General features: G+C 44.0%; 2 protein-coding genes across 2 annotated transcripts; both read left to right on the top strand.

Annotated features, from left to right (window-relative positions):
* Positions 1-947: 947 nt before the first annotated feature.
* On the top strand, positions 948-6862 carry LOC120675663 (disease resistance protein RGA2-like). Its single transcript, XM_039956868.1, has 2 exons — positions 948-4561; positions 6184-6862. Exon 1 carries the CDS (start codon positions 1109-1111, stop codon positions 4535-4537), a length of 3429 nt encoding a protein of 1142 aa, XP_039812802.1. The 5' UTR covers positions 948-1108; the 3' UTR covers positions 4538-4561; positions 6184-6862.
* Positions 6863-9021: 2159 nt separating this feature from the next.
* LOC120675107 lies at positions 9022-17918 on the top strand. Its single transcript, XM_039956197.1, has 11 exons — positions 9022-11669; positions 11773-11891; positions 11968-12074; positions 12196-12294; positions 12659-13864; positions 14498-14630; positions 15265-15481; positions 15583-15704; positions 15790-15902; positions 15980-16081; positions 16191-17918. Exons 1-11 carry the CDS (start codon positions 11507-11509, stop codon positions 17701-17703), a joined length of 3894 nt encoding a protein of 1297 aa, XP_039812131.1. The 5' UTR covers positions 9022-11506; the 3' UTR covers positions 17704-17918.
* The last annotated feature ends 257 nt before the right edge of the window (positions 17919-18175 follow it).

Raw genomic sequence — 18175 nt, 5'->3', positions numbered from 1 at the left:
AACAGCTACAGTACCATCCGCTAATTATTGATTAATCATGGATTAATTAGCATCATTAGATTCGTCTCGCGGTTTACAAACCATCTGTGCAAAAAAGTTTTATAAATAAATTTCATTTAGTACTTCAAATTAATAAAATTTCATCGTATTTTTTTTTCAAAACATCTAAACACGGGCCAAATGCGGTGGCGGCGACCCGATCCAGCGGTGGGAGCATCGGGTCGCGCGTGGCACTGACCGCCTACCTGCTTTGCCTCTCGTTCTGCCGGATTCCCATCCTGTGCTGCTCCGTTGATTTCTAGTGCAGTAGACCTCAATTGGTTCAGCATTTCCTTTTGTTCCGGGTTCACCCGCATGCGGCATGGAATCGGGAGCTAATTCACAAGATCTTTGTTTGGTTGTGTTTAGTTCCTCCAAAGTTTCCAAATTTTTCATCACATCGAAACATTAAATATAGCAAATGATGCATGCATAGAACACTAAATGTGGGTAAACAAAACAAATTATTGCACAGTTTGGATATACGTTGCGAGATGAATCTTTTGAGCCTAATTAGCCCATGGTAGGACAATATTTACCACATACAAACAAAAAATACTACAATGCTTTTCAGCTTTACTTTTCACAAATTTTTCGCATCTAAACACAGTTTTTCTATTTTTAAACATCAAACCGAAGTAAATTCCGGCATCTGCATCGAGTTCAGACTTGAAACGAAGCAGAAAGATCACGAAACAGTCCATATTTGACTGTACATTTACTACAGGAAGGATGGCCCCAATGGCACAACCACATTGGGCCTCCAAATGCTGCAACACCGCTTCAACAACGGCCTAGCCTAACAGTCCAAGATCAGGGCCCAAAGGTAACCCGTAAAGAAGACCGGGGGCCCATGAAAATCAGCCGACGGCCCTAGCCTAGAAACCTTCGCCTCCGTCGAACAAGACGACAGAAACGTTCGTAGTTTCCAACGCCGCGGCCTCGCGATTTCCTCCCTTTCCCGGCGCGGCGATGGCTCCTCCCCTCCGCCTCCCACTCCACTCCAACCAGCCAGCGCACCGCGCCGCCTCGACACCCTCGAGCTCCTCGCCGAGCCCCGGAGACTCCCATGAATTATTCGGCGGCGGTGGCGGCGGCGGCGGGGTGGCTGCTGTCGCCGTTTCTCAACAGCCTGAGCGACCGGATCCGCTCCTGCGCCGACGACCTCTTCCGCTACCTCCCCTCGGGGTCCGCCTCCGCCGACCTCGAGCGCCTGCAGGACTACATCGTCCGCCTCAGCGCCTATGCCTCCGCCGTGGAGCGCGCCCGGTGCCGCCCGCTCCACACCACCCTCCTCGCCTGGCTCAATCGCCTCAAGGACGCCGCGGACGACGCCGACAACATCCTCGACGAAATCCACTACAGGAGCCTTGCGGATGCACTCACCGCACCCAGCCCCGATCTCTGCAGCATCCTCGTCACCCCCGGCTCGGTCTGCGGCCACCTGGTATCAGTATGCTCCGACCACCCCTTCAAACGGTTGCCCTCCGTCCTCGACAAGCTCGCCACCGCCTGCGCGGACTACGCCGGGATCGCCTCCCTCGTCGGGCTCGACGGGGCCGGCTCTCCGCAGCGTGGGAACCGGCTCGCCAGGAACTCTAGCTCCATCATGCCGGCTGACGACGCATTCTTTGGCCGCCAACGAGAGCTCAACCTTCTGGTTGAAACGTTAGTTCGTTGCAATGGTTCTGCTCAATTCGGGAACCAGAGTGTACCGGTTGTTGGCATTGTTGGAGATGGTGGGATTGGCAAGACAAAACTTGCTCAGATGGCGTTTCATCATCCAATAATTCTGGAGCACTTCGATCTGCGGATGTGGGTGTGTGCCTCGAGTCATGTGGATGATTTGAGTCTTACTAGGGGGATCCTGCAGGTCGCTGCAGATTGGAAGGTGGACTATGATGGGATAGTGAATTTTGACAGGTTGCAAAATTTACTGGATTCTGCTGTTGCAGGGAGGAGGTTCTTGCTTGTCCTAGATGATGTTTGGGATGACAAGGAGATGACCATGCCGGCCAACAGGGAGAGGTGGAGGAATCTCCTAGCTCCTCTGCAGCGTGGGAAGCAAGGGAGCAGGATCGTCGTGACTACACGAATGAAGGTGGTTGCTGACATGCTAGGTGTGAGGATCCCAATGATGTTGGGTGGGTTGGGACTGGAAGAGAATTGGTGTCTGCTCATGAAGTGTGCGCTGGGTAGTGAGGATAGTCGTAAATACCCAAGTTTGCAGAAGATTGGGAAGAAAATAGCGTTAAATCTTAAGGGATCCCCTCTTGCTGCCAGACATATCGGTGGGATGCTCAGTAATACTCGAAGTGAAAGAGAGTGGAACAATATCTCAGGGACAGATATTCATGATGACATTTTCTCGACACTTTTATCGAGCTATTATCATCTCCCTCAGCATTTGCAGTATTGCTTTTCGTATTGCAGCATATTTCCAAAGAACTGGAAGTTTGACCACAAGAAATTGGTCAGAATGTGGATAGCACAGGGTTTCGTTCAGACTGAAAGTGGGAGCTTGGAGGATTTAGGTATGAAATATTTCAAACGGAGCTTAGAGGATTTAGGCATGAAATATTTCGAACAACTGTTGGCAAGATCATTCTTTCATACTCTTAGGCAGGGAAACAGAATGCACTATGTTATGCATGACCTGATTCATGATTTGGCACAAATGGTTTCCCACTCTGGTTGTGCAAGGGTTGAAGGCAACATGTCCAAAAGCATACCTTCAACTGTTAGACACATATCTGTTTCAAGCAACTTCCTCCCACACCTCAAGAAGCAATGTGACTTGAGAAGATTACGGACATTAATTGTATACAAAGATTCGTTGATGACCTCAAGTACTATCCCAGTTGATTTTCTCTCAGAGGTAAAGAATGTACGCACTTTAGATCTCACTGGATGTCTTATATCTGAGTTACCTGAAGCAATTGGTCATCTAATTCATCTGCGTTACATTGCACTTCCTGGTACTATCAAGGTGCTACCTGAATCTGTGAGCGTGTTACTGCATCTCCAGACTCTTGATATTCCAAAGAAGTGTCAACTAGATGCATTGCCTGAGGGTATGCACCAGCTGGTCAGCTTGCGGCATCTTGGCGTAGATTTGAAGTACATTTCAATGATAAGAGGTATTGGTAGCCTCGTTAAACTTCAAGGGTCTATCGAATTCCATGTTAAAACAGAAAGCGGGCATACCTTAGAGGAGTTGAAGAATATGAAAGACCTCCATGGTCTACTTCACATCAAGAATCTGGAAAATGTTCAATGCGAGGACGAAGCTTGCGATGCACAACTGTCCAATAAGGAACATCTTAAAATTCTGAAACTTGAATGGACCTCCGCAGGTTCAGCTTTTGGTCCCCCCATGGATGCTGAAGTATTACAATGCTTACAACCTCATAAAAACCTTGAAGAGCTTCATATCAAAAGGTACAAGGGGAAATCATCACCAAGCTGGCTGGAGCTAAAAAGTTTTGAGGTGGGATTTCTATCGGATCTAAAATCCTTGTATCTGACAAACTGCAGAAGGTGGAAGCTGCTTCCTCCACTTGGACAGCTTCCGTCTCTGAAGGTGTTGCACCTAAAGGAGATGTCCTCTGTTACTCAAATTGGAATTGAATTCTATGGTGGTGGCACTATGACATTTCCATCACTGAAGGATCTTGAATTTGATGACATGTCAAACTTAATTAGTTGGACGGGAGGAAATAGCAACTTAAATTTTCCTCGCCTGCGTAAATTGAAGATCTTAAACTGTCCAAAATTGGTCAAAGTGCCCTTGCTTCCTCCTACAACAAAAAGTGTGACGATAGAAGGAATTCAAAAGATTTCTAATCTCAAATTGACCCCTTACTGTTCATCTAAATCAGGTAAATTTGTTTTGGAAATTTCGTCTGCGAGCATGTTGGGAGAAGGGTTCTTGCATCAGAAACACCTTGAGGCTATTGAGGTTCTAAACATTAGAGGTTGTTGGGGTTTGATACTTGCTGAAGGATTGTGGTTACCTTCACTAAGAAAACTGCGACTATCACAGTTCAACATGGATGATGAACAGCTGAGTTTGTGTTTGGAGCACTTAACTGCTCTCACCTCATTAGACATAATTGACTGCCAGAATATCACATCTTTTCTCTTGCCAGAAGGTTCAAGGCATTTTGAAACACTCCGGCATTTGTGCTTTCAGGATTGCCAGATGCTTTCCTCCTTGGCTAACCTGGAAAGCTTTGTTTTCCTAAAAAGTTTGATCATTGAGAGGTGCGCAAGAGTTATGACAGAGTCCTTGCCAACTGAGCTCACAGGAATGACATCTCTTAACAAACTGAGCATTTCGCACTGCCCAGGGTTTCAATCACTACCGAGAAACATGCCATTGTCCCTGGAATTTCTTCATTTGATTGGGTGCCATCCATTGTTGACCCAGTGGCTTCATGAGAGGAACGGTCCAGAGTGGGAAAGATTGCCATTATCTCAGATCACAGTATACTAAAGTGATACCATCTGTTCTTGCACGGTATGCTATTACACTACATTGTTGGATTGCCTTTTATTGTCCTAGTGCATGATGATTTTAGAATTATTGTACAACGGTTAACATGAGTCGATCTTATTTTATCTCGAGGGCATGGTGTGACAGCTGTACAGTAGTTCTAGCCTGGTTTGAAGCATGATTGGAATAATAGGTCAATTGGCTTATTCAATCGTGTGGCATACTGGCATGGTCCTATTACAATAAAGGTTCCTAACCTTTTTCACCTCAAAACTAATCTTAATGAACACTACTTTTTTGCTTACCATTTGTATTTAATAGGTTTGAATATTGAACTTGATTTTTATGGTCTAATTGTAATTAGAGTCCACTAGATTGAGGGATGGATATTTTCTCATTTGAGTATTTCTGGCACCATTTTCTTTTTCGGAGAGCGACTAAACCATTCATATCACTTTTTTTAGTAATAATGGACAATAGATAGTACTCCCTTCATTTTTAGAAGGTTTATTTCGTTTCGTTAGGACAAGACCTTGACCAATGACTACATCAACATCAACATCAACAAAGCCTTTTAATCCCAAGCAAGTTGGGGTAGGCTAGAGTTGAAACCCAACAAAGACCATTATTCATGGTTCTGGCACGTGAATCGCGGCTTTCCAAGCACTCCTATCCAAGGACAAATCCCTAGGTATACTCCAGTCTTTCAAGTCTCTTCTAATTGTTTCTTCCCATGTCAACTTCGGCCGGCCCCTGCCTCTCCTCATATTACCTTGACCAATGACTACTCCATTAATATTTCATTTACATGACACCGTTTTAATCATAAGAAAGTATTTTCGAATACCGATCTCTTAACATCAATTTTGGTTTTAGAATACTGGTCATAACATCAATTTTGTGTCACAAACATTATGCATTAATAGAGTATCTGTTGGTCAAAGGTTTGTGCTAACAAAAGGAAATAAGCCTTGCAAAAAAAAGAGAGTAGGGAGTATATCAGTACCTCAGTGTACACTACCAATTCTAGAGAAAAAAACCCATCATAGATTAGACATCTATTATGTATGTTTGGGGGAGAATAGTCTCATGAAATGACATTACTAATAAACTCGACCTACTGCAAGATTCCATTATCTTCTGGGTATCCAATGCCTTGGCGCTACATAATTTTTCAAACCGATGTTGTGCCCAGTATCTTTTCCGCATTGCCCTCTGGAATACTGCTTAGCTAAATGCTAGGTAGTTCTATGAAGACTGCTCTCCCAGCTTGCCAGTTCCTTAGTGTCCTTGGTATCTGATGTCTGCATTGGTGGCTTGGAGGCCATGGTTCATTAGACAAAAGGCAGTTGCTTCTGTAGAAGGCCCTCTTGGTCCCATCTTTCATTTCGATAAAGCAATTCCCTGCAGTTCCATTGAAACACGGTAGCAGATTTTTTTTACTGTGGTTGTGAAGTGGCTGCACTGAGGGAGCCATTTAGCCATAATTCTTCTCTCCCTTTTTGGTAATGTGACGTCTTGCAATGTTACCACAGTGCTTCAAACCTCAAGTTATGGTTTTATGCCCATCATTAACTAGTATTGTTAAGATCTAGTTTCTCAACCTTGTCATTTCTCACAATTGAGCTTCCCTGTACCTCTTTTAGGTACCTGTCTTGCTGAATGAAGTAAGACAGTGGAATGGAGATTTGGATTTTGGACATGAAGCTGGTGCTTAAGGTCCTGTATACATTTGCAATAGGATGTCGGCAAACATAATTGCAGTGCCTTAAATTCGAATCGATGACTTCTCTTCAAAGCTTTGTAAGGAAACAATCATGAGGATACTTGGTGTTGCAATTGCATCTCAGGTTTTAGATCATGGCCAGCTCCAGTTCCCTGGATATTTTCACCACCTGTTCGCTTCAAAGCATCATCTGCAAGCTCTACGAGGATGTGGTATCCACTGCACTACTGCAGCATTCAAGTGTGGGAACCAGGGAAACCGAAATATTAAATATCTATGTCTTCATCTGTTCATATGTTACTTCGCTTCAGCGTTACAGTTAATCCAGAACATGATGGAGTTTAGGGCTCCAGGCAGCTGAAGTAAATCCAATTGATGTGTTTGGAGAATGAGATCACCGTCCTCGAGGGAGATGAGGACTAATTACTGTATATCTTGGCAAATCAACAATTTTGTGCAGTTTATGCCAGCCTGAATAAACCTGAACCCCATGTATGTAAATGTTTAAAACTAAATATTCTCATTTATATCAATCACTGCCACCACCGAAAGGTGTGCAATTCAGTCAATAGAGGATGAATACATTAGCTATTAGTTTACATGTAGAATAGAGTATAGGCCGACCCTTAGGTTAGATGAGACACAATTGGCCAAATCATGCTACATGAATACACTACATGCGAAATTCTACTTAAACAATTAAACTCAATGTGTACCTGGAAGAACTGAAATATGGAGTTTGAGAAAATGAAAATGGTGCTGCCTGGACTGTAAAAGGGTTTATTAAGAAGCCTGGAACCTGAAGCCCAGAGCCTCAGAAGAGACATACAGAAGAGGAATAGAGCCAGCTCATGCTCCATGGATCCTCTGCACTCTGCATAGAGGTGTTATCACACATAAGCAGTTGCGTGCATGACACAAGCTGCCAAGTTCAGGTTTGTTAAAAGCGCTTCATAGGTAGCGTTAGCAAGAGTCTGTTGCTACCTCATTGGTAGAGCATAACTCTGCCCTTTGTGAGGATCAATGGTAGTTACTTTTGGATGATGAGTGATGGATAACATTAAGTGAATTTGATGTATCTCTTGACTCGTGATGTGCAGACGTAGAATGCGATGTGACGGCTGACGGCATATGGTGAAAGCCAAGCGAAAGGTTCATGCCAAATGACCAAGGGCGGTGAATGGTGAATGCGAGTAGGCTTGGACTGAGGGACCCGAGAAGGTCGAGCGGAGTCATGGGCGGTTGACATGGTGCATGGAAGAGCAAGAGTACATGGTGATGAAGACGATGTCGGCCAAGTCGAGCGGGAAGGCAATGGCAAGTCTTGTAGGTGGCCCATGCGGTGGGAGCGCGAAAGACTTGAAGGCATCAAGACTCGGCGGGAGGTTGGACATGCGTCAACATCGGCGGTTTGACCTCCAAACCGGAGACTCAGTCACATCGTGCGGCGTCGTGCAAGAAAGTTTGACCGGTTTAGCGTCAAAACCGGGGTTCAGCCATGTCGTGCAGCAACGAGCAGAAGGGTTTCCCGGTTGGTGGCTCAAAAGGGGGGGGGGGAGTCCGGTGCGTCGGGTGGTGTCGGGTCGGAGGACGCGTGACACCATCACGAAGCTTGCGTAGAGGCGAAACAGCGTCGGGGTCCGTCCGATGCTCTGAAAAAAGGATGGACGGTTTTATCTTTGAGAGGTATTTAGGTTGTGCATTTCATGTAAGGGTGTTCAGATTTGCTGAGTGTCTATATATAACGGTTTTACCTTTGAGAGGTATTTAGGTTGTACATTTCATGCAAGGGTGTTCAGATTTGCTGAGTATCTATATATACGTGGAGAGGATATTGGGCAGACCGCCTCTTTGATTTCTCTTATTTGAAGGTCCTCTCTTTTATCTTGAGAGCTAGGGTTTGAGAGAGATATGACTCTTTGTTTGAGTTTTTGGCCATCTATGCTTTGAGTATGCTAGGAGTAGTTTGTAACCGGGACTCGGGAGTAATCGAACATCGAATTTGCGCTCAACCTCGTGCTCCCGAGCATTTTTTTCCCTGGTGATTTTCGGGGTATTTTCCTTACGATTTTCGATTCACGAGTTATACTTGATCTTTTCGTAAATTTCTTCGCGGATCTGCTGGATCTAGTTATGGCGATTCTATGCCTCAAACTTTATCTCGATTCGTTGAGTTTTGACGAAGTACTTTAGATCCAAAGTGTCGAGCTCTTTTGCGTGTGTTCTTCTCTGTTTTTGTGTGCAGGGAACCGCGTGCGTCGCAAGCACAAGTGGAGTGAGGGGAACGCGGCGCGGCTCGCTGCGCGCGGCGTGGCATGCTCGCGCGGTGCGGCCAGCGGCGGCGGCCTGCGCCGGCGGCGCATGGAGGCACGCCGTGCCTTGTGCTCGGCGACCTGAGCACGACGAGCTCGTGCAGACGCGCAGCACGCGCAAGAGCCAGCAGCAGGTCAGGGGCACGCACACGGCCCAGCTGCAGGCTCGTGCAGGCCGGCGCTCGGCTGGTGGCCCAGCTCAGATACTAGCGCTGGTGGCGCTGCTGGCAGGCCTGTGCGGGGCAGCGGCCCACGCGCTACCAGCAGGCTGGAGCGGCCAGTGCCAGCGGCAGTCCAGCTCAGGCACGGCCCGCTGGCCAGCGTGAGAGAAGTGCACACAGCCCAAGCAGCTCGTGGACACGTGCAAGGTCCGCAGCAGCACAGCTGAGCTAGTTCGCACGCCTGCAGGTGAGGCAGCCGGTTCATGCTGCATTGAACAGGTTTGCACTGAATCGATTCAGAGGAGCAAGTGATTAATTTATCGAGCCATCATTTTCATGCTATAGTAAAGCAACTGTTAATTCTTTTATTCAATATTAACTTGCTTGCTTGGACGGCAATTGGTCCGATCCTTTTAGTTTTAATCTAAATGCTTTGTCTTGCAGGCCCTGTTTGATTTGGGCCCTAGTACATGTAGCACAAATTTTGATCAATAATTAGGGCTATTAAATAAAGTCAGTTTGCAAAACTAACTCCACAACCCCTGCTACTTTGCGAGACGAATCTAATGAGGCATTCGACCGCACGATTAGAGAATGATTACTGTAGTATTACTGTAGACAATCATCAATTAATTACCGTTATTAGATTCGTCGCGAAAAGTTACACCCATCCGTGAAAATGTTTTGCAAATAAACTTCGTTTAGTACTTCATGCATGCAAAACAAAATTCGTGCTAGGAATAGCACAAAGAAACCAAACGGGACATATGATTTGACTGCAACTATTAATTGACCACAACTTTTGATCATCTTAAATCCTTAGGATTGAATTATATCTTCATGTCTTGGTTGATTAAATCTTGCAGCCTTGGTTAAGTGAACCTTTTGTGATAGTGTTGCTTGAGCAGATTGCCTTGAGTTTGCTTCCGCTTAGTCTCGAGCTTTCGGCGTTTTTTGCTTAATCTTTGCTTCCGCTATGTTGTGCCTTGCTCAAGTAAATTGCGTTTTGCTTGCTTTCGCTTGATCCCTATCCTCTAGGTACAGCGTTTGCATCAATAGAGAACTTTTTCCTCTGTATGAATCGATATTATTCCAATTTCGTCCCGAAACTTCCCAAGAAAAATCTCGAATTGGATCCAAAATTGACGGGTTAATGTGAGCTTATCCATGTGGTTAGGCACTTTTCAAATAGGAATCCATTTTCTAACTGGCTTTCGTGCTTTGGTGAGTCGTCCGAGATCCTTTCGATGACCTATGTTGTCTTGAAGGGATATCTATATGATCCGATCGATTGCATAAGACCCGCAGTAGCAATAGAACGGGGAAAGTATACAGAAAAGACAGTTCTTTTTAATTTCGATTATCTATATATTAGTTCGTTTCTATTTCTAGATATCTATTTCTATATATTAATATTAGTTAGTAGTACTATTCTATTAGTTAGCGATCCCGGCTCTGTGAGTTCTTTCTTCCGTGATAAACTGTCGGCACCAGTTCTACATTTTTTCTCTGTGGACCGAGGAGAAAGGGGGCTCCGCAGGAAGAGGATTGTACCATGAGAGAAGCACAGAGGTCAACCTGCTTCAAATATGGAACATGGATTCTGGCAATGCAACGGAGTTGGGTCCTCATATCGATCCGAATGAATCAGTCTTTCTGCAGAGGTCAATCTTTGCCTATTAGGCAAGAGGATAGCAAGTTCAAAATTCTGTCTCGGTAGGACATGGATTTCTATTACTATGAAATTCATAAATGAAAATGATGTAGTTAATGGGAGGGCTACCATTATCCTTTTTCTTGTATGTGTTCCTAAGAGAAGGAATTTGTCCATTTCATGTTTCGAGGTCTCAAAAAAAGGGCGTGGAAACAGATAGAAATTCTTGAATGGAAATTGAAAAGAAATGTAGCCCCAGTTCCTTCGGAAATGGTAAGATCTTTGGCGCAAGAAGAAGGGGCGACCCATATCATCTTGACTTGGTTCTGCTTCCCCTCTTTTTTAAGAATACCGGGTCGGGCGTCAAGTTTTGCCTAATCGTTCCTAAGATGAGCATGTCACCAGTTGACTCGTGTCATCTTGGCGATTAGAAGAGAGGTGTTTTGGTAGTGGATTGGAGTTAGCCTTTTCGGAGAGATTTTTATTGGCTCTCATTCACCCCCTCTGGTCGCTCGTCCCGATCCCACACTTTGTTTATCACACAAGAGACTCACGGGCAACTGAGATTAGAGGGGAATATTATATGCAAGAGCCTTTTTTCCCCTCCAGTTATGCATCTTGCGTCCTTCCGTAGAAATCAGTGCCACTTGGAGTTCTTGTTTTTCTATTTTGTGGATTCTTGGCTAAGTACCTTCCTTTTGAGGGCCTCGAAATTTCAGTTACTGTTTGACATTTAGTCCACTGTGACAAAAGTGATATTGTACCAATTTACTACCTGATTTTCCAGGCAGTAAATTTTGGCTTTGCTTGCGAATCCCTTGTAGGTAACTTTGGCGAGGTTGGTTGAGTTTGTCTCATTGAGTTTTGGGGCTATCTTTTGTTTCACAGCAACCTGGCAGAAACTTCGTCCCTACTCCATCCTTACAGAATGATTCCTTTGTCTCAAGAATCTGCAACTGAGAAAGGCATTGGGGAACACGAACAAGAGATTGCAAGCTATTTATGCAAAGGAAGCGCATGAGGAGATTACATCTAACCACTGCAAGGATGTTGCACATAAATCCATTGAAGAAAACAAAGGCCATCTGATCTGATGCATGAGACAGGTCAGATCAGATGGCCTTTGTTTCCCGACCTGCCACGGAGAAGGTGTACCTGGCAGTGGGGAATGACGAGAAGCAGTGCGAGTTTTTCCTGCTATGGGCTAAAAACTTCATTCCACCCCAGAAACCATTAGTCGTTCTCCACATCTACAGGCCAGCCACAACAATCCTACATGGTAAGAACTGCACCGTTCATGGCTGGGTCACTTCACTGGACCTAACATTTATTTTTACTGGATATGCATTATACCTCTTAAATTCTATAGCCATTATTTTCAGTGGGACTGGGAGCTCCAATGGTTGCAAGTATGTTAAGGGAAGATCTTGTTCGCGATTATCGGAAAGATGAGAGGGACAATATTAAGATCTCCTTGAAGAAGTGCTTGCAAAACTGTAAGGTGAATGCTGAATCAGGATGCCTTCAATGTTTCCATTTTTCTGCAAAAAGTACACTCTTTCATCTATGTTATTTAGGTCCAAGCAAAGATGCTGATTATTGACAAACATGATGTTGCTCTTGCAATTTTGGAGCTCATCAACAAGCATAAGATTACCACACTCATCATGGGAGCCAAAAACAGGTATGCTAAACTTACTACTATACAAGAAACATCTGCAACTTGCTAGTGAGAAATATGGAACATCACTCCAGTTTGATTCTTTGACTTGTTTTATGGGACCACCCATCCTTGATACAAAAAGACATGACGGGAAGAGCAAGACAGCAATCATTTTGGAAAAACAAGCTAATCCTTCATGCAACATTCTGTATCTCCATGAAGGGAGTCTCATTTCAAGCAGGTAAATTTCCTGTTCTTTTATCACATAGCTTCTTTTCAACAACCACTTAGTTCTGACATATTATTAAAGAAATACCGATGTTGACATGTAAAACCTGAAAGCATGACGTGTAGAAATCTCATAAATGAAGTTACACATGCCCACTTTTCTTGATCTCTAGATACAAGATCAACTGTGCCTTTCTTTTTTGCCAAGTCAAAATCTTTGGTTATGCCACCCTACAAGCATAAAATTAGTTTTTGGCCAATTGTTTTGTCATAGGGAAATCTTAGTAGCATTTTTAGCATCTCTTTGAACCGAAAAAATCATGTTCTTTTCTGTAAAGAACTGTCAATATTTCTCTTACACATTTGATATTTAACGGGCATCAGCGTGTTGATGTCTGCACAGCCAGAAAAAATGAGATGTCTTCTTTGGGAGGCTTCCACTTTTCAGGCAGCAGCAACACCACCACCAGTAAATCCTCTTCATTCTTCAACTCTCGTAGCACAGCCAACACCTTTGATGCAGAACAGTTGGATGATCCTTCTCTTGATATCAATCCTACACACATATTCAGTGACAACAGGTTCGACGCCATAATTGGTCTCAAGTCACTTGGCACTTTCAAGGAGCTAGTTAGCTGGCGAATTTCTGCGGAGAACTCAAGAGATTTGTACCACGAATTTCATTCCAAATACTGTGACATCTTAGCCAGGTGTGATTTCATTGGTGGCTTTGGCTCTGTTCTTGGTTTAGACTGCCAAAATTTGGGGAAAGCACACTGGAAGTACATGAGGAGCTGGCCTGCAGTGTTGGATTATATTGTCAGTATTATCAACACATTGCACATGCAACTCAAGCAGAAGCATCTTTCATGTGATGGATTTATACATGAAGATCTTTTAGAAGCAGCAAGAAAACCTTTGACTCGTCTGTTCACTGTTGCTTCAGCTATCTGTGCCCATGAGATCAGGGAGCCACCCGAGAAGCTCTTCTGCATATTGAACATTTACACATCACTCGCGGATGTCATCCCCACTCTCAGGAATGTGTTCCATACAGAGTCTATCAGTAGAGATGCTGAGGGCCTTCTTGCTAAACTGAATGACTCTGCGAGGGAAATAGTTAAAGAGGCTAAAATATTGATTCAAACTTATAGCTCACAAACAGCAGTGCAGGATGGAGGAGGTATCATGGCACTCACTGGGTATCTCATGAGGTACATCAAGTTGCTAGTAAAGCATAGGAGTTCACTTGATACCATTCTAGGACATGGTCACAGTGATGATCTGTTGACATTTGAGGGAATGAACTCAACATGTCGATTAGTATCTGGGCTTATTGCTGACTTGGATATAGTGCTTGAGAAACATTCCAAGTTACTGTCTTCTAAAGAACTCCAGTGCTTGTTTTTGATGAACAACACATTTCATACTACAGGAAATCAAGCAATCAGATGTACGGTTAATTGTAGGATCCAGGTGGATTGGAAAACGCCAGTACTGTATCAAGGAATACATGAAGGGTTACCTAACTGCAGCATGGGGACCAGTTACGAATTTGTTGACTGTAAAAAGCTTATCACCTAGTAAAAGGCTTAGGACAAATGTTCTAAGTTTCCTGTCTGCCGGTCCGACTCCCCTGCAGAATTTTACTTGGTCATTCAATGAAACTTGTAACACTCAGATGTGCTGGAAGGTACCCTGTCCAGTTCTCCGTGAAGAGCTTCGTGTAAAAATGATGGAGTTTGTTACTCCAGTCTACCATGCACACCTGGAAAGTTTAAAACAATTTGGAAGGGATACTGCTGCAGATTTTAAGCTGGGGTTGAAGAGCAAAATCAACGAATTGTTTGAAGGATGAATATTTCTTGCGGTGGAAAGGAGAAAACAAATGAAGAAAGCAGTGTAGTAGAGCCTTCAGATGTTGTGTCTTTTTTTCTTTTGTCCTTGAAATTTTTGTCCCTATAATCTATAAATGATGAACTGTGTACCAGCTTCAGCTTAACTAAAGGAATACTTATGTAAATACATACTTCCTTCTCTTCATATACCATTTTAGAATATGTCTGGTCAACTTTCTTACTCTTGATAGGTAATATCTACAAATTATTTAGATCCTGTGAAAAATGGACCTGACAGAATTGTTATGGAATACGCCCAATTTATAATGCTCGAGAAGTTTATAGACTATCCCCTGTGTCGGATGTACAAGGTTCTAGTTTGCAGACCTTTGTATTTTCAGTTGGGATGGTCTACATGTTGATATTTTCAGGCATAGAACCGAAGGCAGCAAGCGTGGAGGATAAAGACATGAGAGCTAAAACAACAATAACAATATTTTCCTTCTTCCAGGTACTGAAGCTACAAACTAAAATTTACATTTGTTAATGTAGTGAGGAGTGTTATCTTAACATGTGTACCAAGCTTTTTTTTTTGAACTGTACAGCAGGGGAGACCCCCACTGTGGTAGTATATTAAAATTAATAAAAATAAATAAAAAGCTGTACAAAGCATGGGGATGGCATGATCCCCATAAAAAAAAAAACCCAAGCTTTGTTATTTTTAAACCATATAATGAGCCCAATCTTTGTTGCCTTGTTTGTTTTGTTGGCTCTGGTTGTTCATTGGAGTTACCTTCTGTTTCTTACTACCCTGAAAGAGACTTCATCACCAGTCATCGTTGTAGAATCATTCCCTAGTGAACAAGAATGTAACATAGAAAATAGTGAGTGGAACAAGGAGAAACGGCCGGCCTCTAATATAAACATATCATCCAGTGGCGGAACCAAGATTTTAATCTTGGGTAGTCCAAACAAGTACATGTGTTAATATTTCCTATATTTTACATAAAAGTTTGTTAAATTATTAATAAGTACTAAAGGAAATCACAAAATTTAGGGTAGTCCTAGGACTACCGTGCTACCCTGCTGGGTCCGCCACTGATATCATCAGCAGCTCCTTTAGATGTTGAAAAAACAGAATCTAGTTTGGAGATATGGTAGCGGATATGGAGCGCCGGACGATGCAGCTGCTGCAGGCAGTTTTAGCACCAGAAGCAAGTGGGGAAGAAGAGAAGGTACACCTGGTGTTGTCCATGGAGGATGGTCACAAACTGCAACAGGCTTTGCAACTTGTTCGACCGCAGAGAAAAGTAGTCCTTGTCCATATCCACCGGCCGGCAATGATGATCCCAATCCCAACCAGTAAGAAACTCTCCTTACTGAAACTCTCTGTATGATTAGTAGAGAAGTTACATGGTTATACATTTCCCGGTTTTGACATCATTTATCACAATTTGTTTCAGTGGGTGGTACCGTACATGCAAGCATATTGAAAGATAATATTGTCAAGGGCTATAGGGATGAACAGAGGGATCAGGCTCTCCAAGCCTTAGAGGGGTACAAGGAAATCTGTACTAGAGCAGAGGCGAGTGATGAATCAAGAATCATTTTCTCTTAGTGGAATGCTCTGGTGAGCTATAAATTAATAGTGCCATAATTTTTTCTTCTAGATTCAAGCAGAGACGCTGATGACCGAGAACGACAATGTGTCAGCTGGGCTTCTGGAACTCATTGCGGAACATAAGATCACCACACTGATCATCGTTGGTATTGGCAAAAGTTGGTGCGTATTTTACAAGCTGCTGAGGTTCTTCTACTTCCTGTGGTTATTTAGTGAGGAACTTGCATCTTCTGTCACAGGGTAAATAGATCGAAGAGAAACTTAGCAGCAGCTTTGAAGAAAGGAGCTGACCCGTCCTGCAATATCTTGTTTATGCATAAAGGCACGCTCATCTCTGTTAGGTACCGATGGGTAGATTTCAAGTAAATCGTTTTCAATAAGGCCTCAGAATAGCTGCACGTTAGTGCAATCAAGGAAATATTTCTCACACAGCGCCTTCCTTTTGTGCAGTCAACATGATGGCAGTGTCTTTGCTTTTGAGACAAAAGGGACACCTTTTTCCATAAGCAGTCGCCGCCTCTCCCTCTCTTGCAGCAGCAACAGCAGCCCGTCTCCTTTCATGTGGAGCACACCATCTTCTCCCTCCATTTTATGTGATTCCTGGAGCACACCCGATAGTTTGGACCCTTCACAACTGGATGACCCCTCTCTTGAGATCGCTGGCTCCATAGTTGGTGATAGCAGGCTCACTGCTATTCTTGGTGAATCAATTGATACTTTCAGGGAGCTAACTGGCTACCTGAATTTGGTCAGAGATTCACATGAAATGCACCAGGCGTTTCAATCCAAATACTCTGAGATAGTGAGTAGGTGCCAGTTTATTGGCGGCATAGATTCGGTGCTCGGAGCAGACCCCGAGAATTGCGGGGAGGAATACTGGAAGACCATCAAGGCCTGGCCTGCAGCATTTGAGCATATTGTTAGCGTTCTCAACATAGTGCTGCAACTCGTTAAGCAGAACTGCTTCAAATACAATGGGCTCACACCCGACAAGATTTTTATAATTGCAGAGAAACTTATAGATCGATTTCTCGAAGTTGCGTCAGCTGTTGCTAAGGTGAGGAAGTCACCAGAGAAGCTATTCTGTACATTATACATGTGCAGAGCAATTGTTGATTCAACTCCCTCTCTCAAGAAAGTTTTCCCTTCAGATGTTCTCAGTAGAATCGACAGCGTCCACACGGTACTGAATGATTCTGCCAGGGGAATACTTCGGGAGTTTAAAGAGTTGATCCAGAACTACAGCTCACAGAAGGTAGCACAGGACGGAAGCATCTTGCTGATAACCGGGTACGTCATGAGATACATCAGAATGCTGATAAATCATGCTGGCTCACTTGATACCATTTTGGACTATCGTCAGAACAGCGATCTGTTTTTCTCAAAGGGGAACACCGGTCTGCTGTTGTTTGAGGGAATAAGCTTGACAGGTCGTCTGGTATGTGGGCTTGTTGGTGACCTGAATAAAGTTATTGAACAAAGGTCTAGATTATATGCTTCTGAGGGACTCCGGTGTTTGTTCTTGATGAACAATGCTAACTTCATAATCCAGGAGATGGAGCATTCGGATATAAAGCTGATCGTCGGATCTGAGTGGCTTAAGCAGCGCAGGGATGACTTTGATATGCACATGAGGGATTACATGTCCTCGACATGGGAACAGGTCACGTCTTATCTGACGGCTGCAGCAAGCCCCCCTCATAAATTACTTCGGCCCGGGCTCCTCAGTATCTTCCACACAAACGCACGCCGCTTGCAGAGTTTCGATTCTGCTTTCAAGGAAACCTGCAACTCTCAGATGAACTGGAAGGTGCCGTGCCCAGTTCTTCGGTCCAAGCTCCGTGATAACATCTCGGAGCATGTTACTCAAGCCTACACGGCGTATTTGGAAACGCTGAAACAGTCTTCGGCGGGTGTTGGAAGGGATTTTAAGAGCAAAGTTAGTGAACTCTTTGAAGGGTGAGCAGATATCGCATTCTTGGTTTCAACAAGACCAGAAGATGAAGAATCCAAGCCCTAGTCCTTTCGTCCCTTCCCTACCATTTTTTCCTATGATGATAATTCAGAGTAAAGTGTGCTTCAGACTTGAGTGGTGTAACTGTGTGCGTCCCCCCTCTGTAGCTGATTGTAGTGGAAGAATGTTCAAAGTATGACCAAAATCCCGACCGTCCCTTTTAACACGTGTATTGTTATTGCTATAAGTATTTGTACATGTACTAGGATGGGATAAAGCAGCCTCTCCGGCCAGAAGAATATACGGATAAGTAAGTGTTCAGGTTCGTGCCATACATTTCTGGGCGGAGAAGATTGGTGAATATTCAGCTGCTTGCATGCATAGAGGATGTCGATGTCTCCTTGTTGGGGTTGGGGAGATCCAGGAGTAGCATCCAACGCTGCCGCTACACCAACCCAAAGGACAAGGGAGTTTTTTTTTG

Source organism: Panicum virgatum, chromosome 5N, assembly GCF_016808335.1.
Source record: "Panicum virgatum strain AP13 chromosome 5N, P.virgatum_v5, whole genome shotgun sequence".
NCBI lineage: Eukaryota > Viridiplantae > Streptophyta > Magnoliopsida > Poales > Poaceae > Panicum > Panicum virgatum.
Note: the sequence above shows the minus strand (reverse complement) of the source record. Positions and strands in the feature narration are given on the sequence as shown.

Bases quoted from the DNA above. Each gene is read 5' to 3' on its own strand.
- LOC120675663 (XM_039956868.1), top strand. From the start codon at position 1,109: ATGAATTATTCGGCGGCGGTGGCGGCGGCGGCGGGGTGGCTGCTGTCG.
- LOC120675107 (XM_039956197.1), top strand. From the start codon at position 11,507: ATGGCCTTTGTTTCCCGACCTGCCACGGAGAAGGTGTACCTGGCAGTG. The intron at 14,631-15,264 runs GTACTGAAGCTA...AACAGAATCTAG, and splicing joins CAATATTTTCCTTCTTCCAG to TTTGGAGATATGGTAGCGGA. The intron at 15,705-15,789 runs GCGAGTGATGAA...TTTTTCTTCTAG, and splicing joins AAATCTGTACTAGAGCAGAG to ATTCAAGCAGAGACGCTGAT.